The sequence below is a fragment of the Populus alba genome, chromosome 11 (genome assembly GCF_005239225.2).
Source record: "Populus alba chromosome 11, ASM523922v2, whole genome shotgun sequence".
Lineage (NCBI taxonomy): Eukaryota > Viridiplantae > Streptophyta > Magnoliopsida > Malpighiales > Salicaceae > Populus > Populus alba.
This window is the reverse complement of record NC_133294.1, coordinates 21,394,285-21,399,981: the sequence shown is the minus strand read 5'-3', so window position 1 is coordinate 21,399,981 and position 5,697 is coordinate 21,394,285. Positions and strand designations below refer to the sequence as shown.

At 29.4% G+C, this 5,697-nt stretch overlaps 1 protein-coding gene across 1 annotated transcript; it reads left to right on the top strand.

Moving 5' to 3' along the window:
- The first annotated feature begins 335 nt into the window (after nucleotides 1–335).
- On the top strand, nucleotides 336–1,670 carry LOC118040731 (uncharacterized). Its single transcript, XM_035047745.2, has 4 exons — nucleotides 336–556; nucleotides 666–839; nucleotides 1,060–1,221; nucleotides 1,323–1,670. Exons 1-4 carry the CDS (start codon nucleotides 482–484, stop codon nucleotides 1,434–1,436), a joined length of 525 nt encoding a protein of 174 aa, XP_034903636.1. The 5' UTR covers nucleotides 336–481; the 3' UTR covers nucleotides 1,437–1,670.
- Nucleotides 1,671–5,697: the final 4,027 nt, after the last annotated feature.

The window sequence follows — 5,697 nt, the reverse complement described above, 5'->3', positions numbered from 1 at the left end:
TATCAGGAGTCTAGATAAAGAGCAAAATTGCCTAGAAGTACCAATATACTTGTGCTATGAGTGTGGCAAATCAATACACTTAACGGCACCGTTCTTGATTGGGACTTCTGGGCCTCATCTCAAGTCAACGAGCCATACCTTTGACAAGTTTGTTAACAGACGCCTCCATATCCAAGATGATAAAGATTTTGGGAAATAAAAGAAGTGGATATAGACTAGACAAGGCATGCATGATGGGATAAAAATAAAATATCTGGTGTAGATGATTGCCTGAATAAGGACAATAGGTATGACAAGGTGGTCATCATTTAAAGCCCTTCCAAAAAAAAAACAAACTACTTTTATAAATGCTATGGTCTGAAAGGTAGCATTTCCTTCCAGCTACCATAGATGCACCGTATCTATATGATAGTTTGAAAGGTAGCAAAAGGAGAAGTCTGAACTGCAAGCTTGAAAAGGATCTGATCATTGTTTGACAATCATGGGGCAGGAAGGAAAGCAGGAATTCTCTTCTCCTTTGCCTGTTCTATCAAGATTGGATCGCCTTGATCGTTTGGTAATGCATTTCAATTGTACTAATATATGCTTAGGACCTCTAATTCATTGCTTCATTTTGATTAATGTTTGGATTTGGACGTTTTACTTCTCTTGATGAATATATGCAGCTGCAGTTTCTGGAACAGAAGCATTCCTTGTCAGGAAGGCACACAGCCAAGTCTGTAGTCAGGACAGTGGAAGCAGAAGATCAGTGCAAGAATTTATCATCTGCACTTGAGGAAGTTCAACACAAAGGCACCCTGATGGATAGACTAGAAATGCTCGAAAACCGAGTATTACAGGTTTCTAAACATCATTTTATATATCCTGAATTTTTTTTTTCCAGATATCTGTATTGATCTGCAATGCTGATAGTTGGATTTTATGTGGGAATTTCCAAGAGCCCTTTCTTTGAAGATTCGCTAACCCTGCAAATTTCAAGTCCCCAAAATGTCGCTGTAAAATCTGTGGTGATTGAGCTCTTATTACCTGCTTAATCTTCTCTTATCTTCAATTCATCAGTTAAGCCTAGAGATGGATGTAGAAAACACATCGAGGTCAAGCTCTTCCACCTTTCAAGGACCTGAAAAAATGAGCCGTGATGAGGTTTCAACCATAACCACCAAGGAGGATGAGCAAATGATCATCACCCACCAAGAGAAGCAAGATTCTCTTACAGATCAAGTATGTTAAGAGCTCCTTTCTTGGAATAGTATGCTAGATGACCTATCTAATATTCTTGACGTATTTTCTAGTTGCATGAACATACTTTGGAAATTCTGCAGGAGATCACTTGCACTGCAGAAGCATGTGTAAGAATTTCAAAGGCTTCCCAAAAAGATAAGAGGCACAAAAAGAAGAGCAGGACATGGCTTGGATGGCTTGCAATGGGATGCTAATGTTCGCCATCTCCAGCAACTTGGGCAAACTAGTTTTCACTTGCAAGTTCCACATCCTGCAGCTTTCACGAAGCTCTAGCTCTTCTTGTCTAATCATTGATCGTGTTAGTCTCAAAATGTCAATAAATTTCCCAATTTACTAAGCATAAGATCGTGTGCTTCTGAAAAAAGCAATCCTGTCTTTATGTGGCTAAGAAGAAGGCGCAAATCAATTCTAAGTAACCCATCCTGCAATAGCTTTGTCTTATCTGTACCAAAATTATTATGCAGGAAGAAAATAATACATACAGAAAAAAGTTTCTGGATGACAGAAGTTCTTGAAAATGACCCTAGCATGATTGAAGTTTATGGTGTTCTTGATATATTGATATTCAACCAGTCCAACTATGGAGATAAGAAGAAATTGAGGAAAATTGCAAGGCCATTGTTGAATCTCAATGGGTTCATTCTACACCATCTTTCACGTTTCAATATCCATTCCAAACCTTTTGTTCCGCCAAAATCTGGTCAGACTCGTTACTTGATCAAATTTCTTAAATATTAAATCACATTCTAGATCGGTTGATCATATATTATAATAATAAAAAAAAATCTTATCAAATTATGTATGCATGTTAATATTCTATCAAATTATGTACACAAGACTCAAAAGACTTTGAGCGAGGGACATGATGATAGATCTAACATGGTTAATATTGTGTTTGAAAATGTATATTAAAATATATATGAACTGAAAACATTATTAAACTAATATTTTTTAAAAAATAATTTTAGGTGGTTATAATATATAGCCTATAATTATTAAATCCAACTCGAAGTTTAATATGATCTGAAACCTAAGTTACTAAGTTGTGGAATTAATCTATTAGTCATTGAATTAACTTAAAAATCTATTATTTTTATGTTGTTAATTTATTTATTTTTAATAAAAAAAATTTATATTTTAATTCAGTTTATTTTAATTGAGTTAATTAAATCAAGAATCAACACATTAGATCACTCAAGCTTAAATAAATTCATTAAAAAGTAATTTAAAATAAAATTTGGTTTGGATTAAACTCTAAGTCACTAGGTTAATCAACATAACTACATCACATTTAATTAATAAATATGATATTCATATCAAAATCTTCAAAAATTAACGTTTAATTATTTTCCAATCCACACCTCATTTTACAAATCATTTGCACATCATTATAAAGCAAGCACAATTATCTGTGGCATCTACAACTTAGCTTAAGACCCCATACATGCATGGGTGTGTCATACACGGATTGCTTGTCTTGTTTATTTTATGTTACAACTGTCTGAATCCAATGTCATGGTGATGATGGGCCATAAATGGAAGCCATGCCAGGAGCTTCAAGCTTCAAAAACGTAACGTGGATCACCTAAAACTCTGGGGTCAAAGCTAGTTTCATAATTAAAAAATTCAGCCAGCTGTCTTTGTTCCTTGAAATCAGGGATTCGGGGACAGCTGCAACGCCCAGCTTCTCTTGTGGTCTTGCCAACCTTAATTAATTATGGAATATTGAAAATTTGATGGTAGTTGTTTTATAAGAGTTTTTTTGTTTAAAAATAAATTAAAATAATATTTTGTTTTTAAAAAAAAAATTATTTTTAATATCAATATTTTAAAATAATTTTAAAATATAAAAAAAATTAAATTTTCATACAACATGAAAAACAATTTCAAACTACCCTTAGATAGCAAGAGTCTAATTAAAATTAACTAATACTTTTTATGAATTGTGAATACTAAATTTTTTAAACATTTTTCTAAACATGTTAAAAAACTTTTTTTATAGGTGTTTGTGCCATTCGAGTTTATACTCTTCAAATTTCAATTCATTTATTAATTTTATGGATGATTAATAATTTATTTAAGAGTATAATCATGATTATTTTTTAAAATATTTTTCATACTAAAATATATCTAAATGATATTATTTTATTTTTTAAAAATTCATTTTTAAAATCAGCACATCAAAACATAAATTTACCTGTATTTTCAAACACTCGTTAGTATTTTTGAAGTTCTCCATAAACATCATCAATTATTAATGATTAAAACAATTAATTAATTAATTATATTTCATTTTTAATAACTATTGCTAACTAGTAAAAATCATTTAATACTGCATCAAGCAATTGTGCTCTTGCATTTTGTTGATATCACAGCTAAGCGGTAAATGACACCAATTCAGGAGAAAAGATAAATCGTTCAATTAATTAGTGCCCAACGTTTTTTAAAGCATATGTTATGATAATTAGTATAGTTTTTAGACCCGGTCTAATTTAAATTCGGGTCCAGCTAGGTCATATTAGATATTTTTTTTGTTTTTTCTTCAACCCAGTCAATTTTCAGTCCCAGATCAGTTGGATCTCAGGTTGACCCGTCGAACCAAACTAGATTTTAAAACTATAATAATTAGTGTTTATTATTGTTGTTGTTAAATTTATTGTTGATGAAGCTAATAAATATAATTAAAAACCAAAAAAATTGATAAATATGTGGTGCAAGTATGTTTTTTGATAAGTGAAATATAAAGAGAAACGCCCAAAAACATCATAATCAAACTAAAAACTTAATGATTAAATAAAAAATGAAAGACTAAAGTGATACGTTAAGAAGATTAGCCAATTTTCCTTTTAGAGTTTTCCATCACTCATTGATTATCCTTTCCTTTTCGTAACCTTTGGTGCCTTCTCAAAACCAAAAACAATCTTTTTTTAGCAATGAATAATTAAATAAATGGTACATGCTAAAATATATTATTAAAGAATAGTCTTGTGAACGTGGGTATTTTAGCATGTACCATTTATTTAATTATCCATTGCCAAAAAAAGATTGTTTTTGGTTTTGAGAAGACACCAAAGGTTACGAAAAGGAAAAGATAATATATATATATATATATATATATATTTGATTAGTGGAGATATCAGGCTAACTTGTGTGTATTTTGATTAATATTACAGGTCTAGTGATCTCTATAGAGTAAATATAAAATTTGACTAGTTGAATTATACCTTTTAAAATTGAATTTTTTAATAGAACCTGATATAAGTATTTTTTATATTTATTTTTTTCTCTTCTATGAAATAAAATAATTATTATATTCTTTAATAATATTTAAAATAATATTTTTAAAATTTTTTAAAATTTATTTTTAATATCAATATATTAAACTAATTTAAAATCATTAAAAGAAAATAAACGGTGGCTAAACAATCCTACTTGGACTTCTAACAAGACATAAAACAGACTGATGTATTTTTTAGACTTTTGCTAACGAACCATATTCTTGCACGTGTATCATCTTGGGTAAGCGGAGACGCAATTACTAAAAAACAGACCATAGTTTTAAAATTTGATACGGAATTGATATCGAGCAAGGCTCATGAATTAGAACATCTGACTTGTCTCATTTTCTTTTTAAATAATTAAAATAATATTATTTTAATAAAAAATTAAAATAAAAGTTACAGAATTTAAATCGGTTGGAATTCACGACGCTCTAGATCCACCCGTCCAGCAGTGTCACCTCAGAAATGTACGTGGAGCATGCATGTGGCTTGTGGTGGAGAAACTTAAATTTTTAATAAATAAAAATTCTTAAATTAAATTAAAAAAAAATTTTTTTCTTAAATTTAGCTAAGCAACCATATTCTAGATTCCATGAAACTCTCTAGATCTTCCTACCTATCGGTAGCTACATCTCCCATTTTATTAGTCAACATAAATCGAGATTGAATACAGAATCTTTATAATTGTCTTAAATTTTTATTTGACAATGAATAATATTTTTAAATCAACTTGCATGTTAATTAATCTCTTTTAATTTAATAATTAAAAGTAATGTTATTAACTGTTTTTTTTTTTATTATAAAAAGTGATTACGATATATAGATATGAATAAAAAGAAAGGGTTTTTTAAGGTAATTATATTCCAAATTTAAAATAATTTAGATTTTGAAAATAGATATTAAATTCGAGGGATGGTGCACATAATTTGTCTCTAATCAAATATAAAAATATGGACTTGATCTCATTACGTGAAAGTCGCCTTGAGAGTATCGTTAATTATGAAAGAAAAGGATCAAAATTAAAAGAAAATTCTGACAATTTTTTTCATTAAAGAAATAAAAATCTTGACGATCTTGAAATTCTAGGTGATTTTTTTCATAAACGAAATAACAAATAAAAATTATCGAGTCATAAGTTTTCACCAAGGAATAATAATAATAATAATGGAAGAAA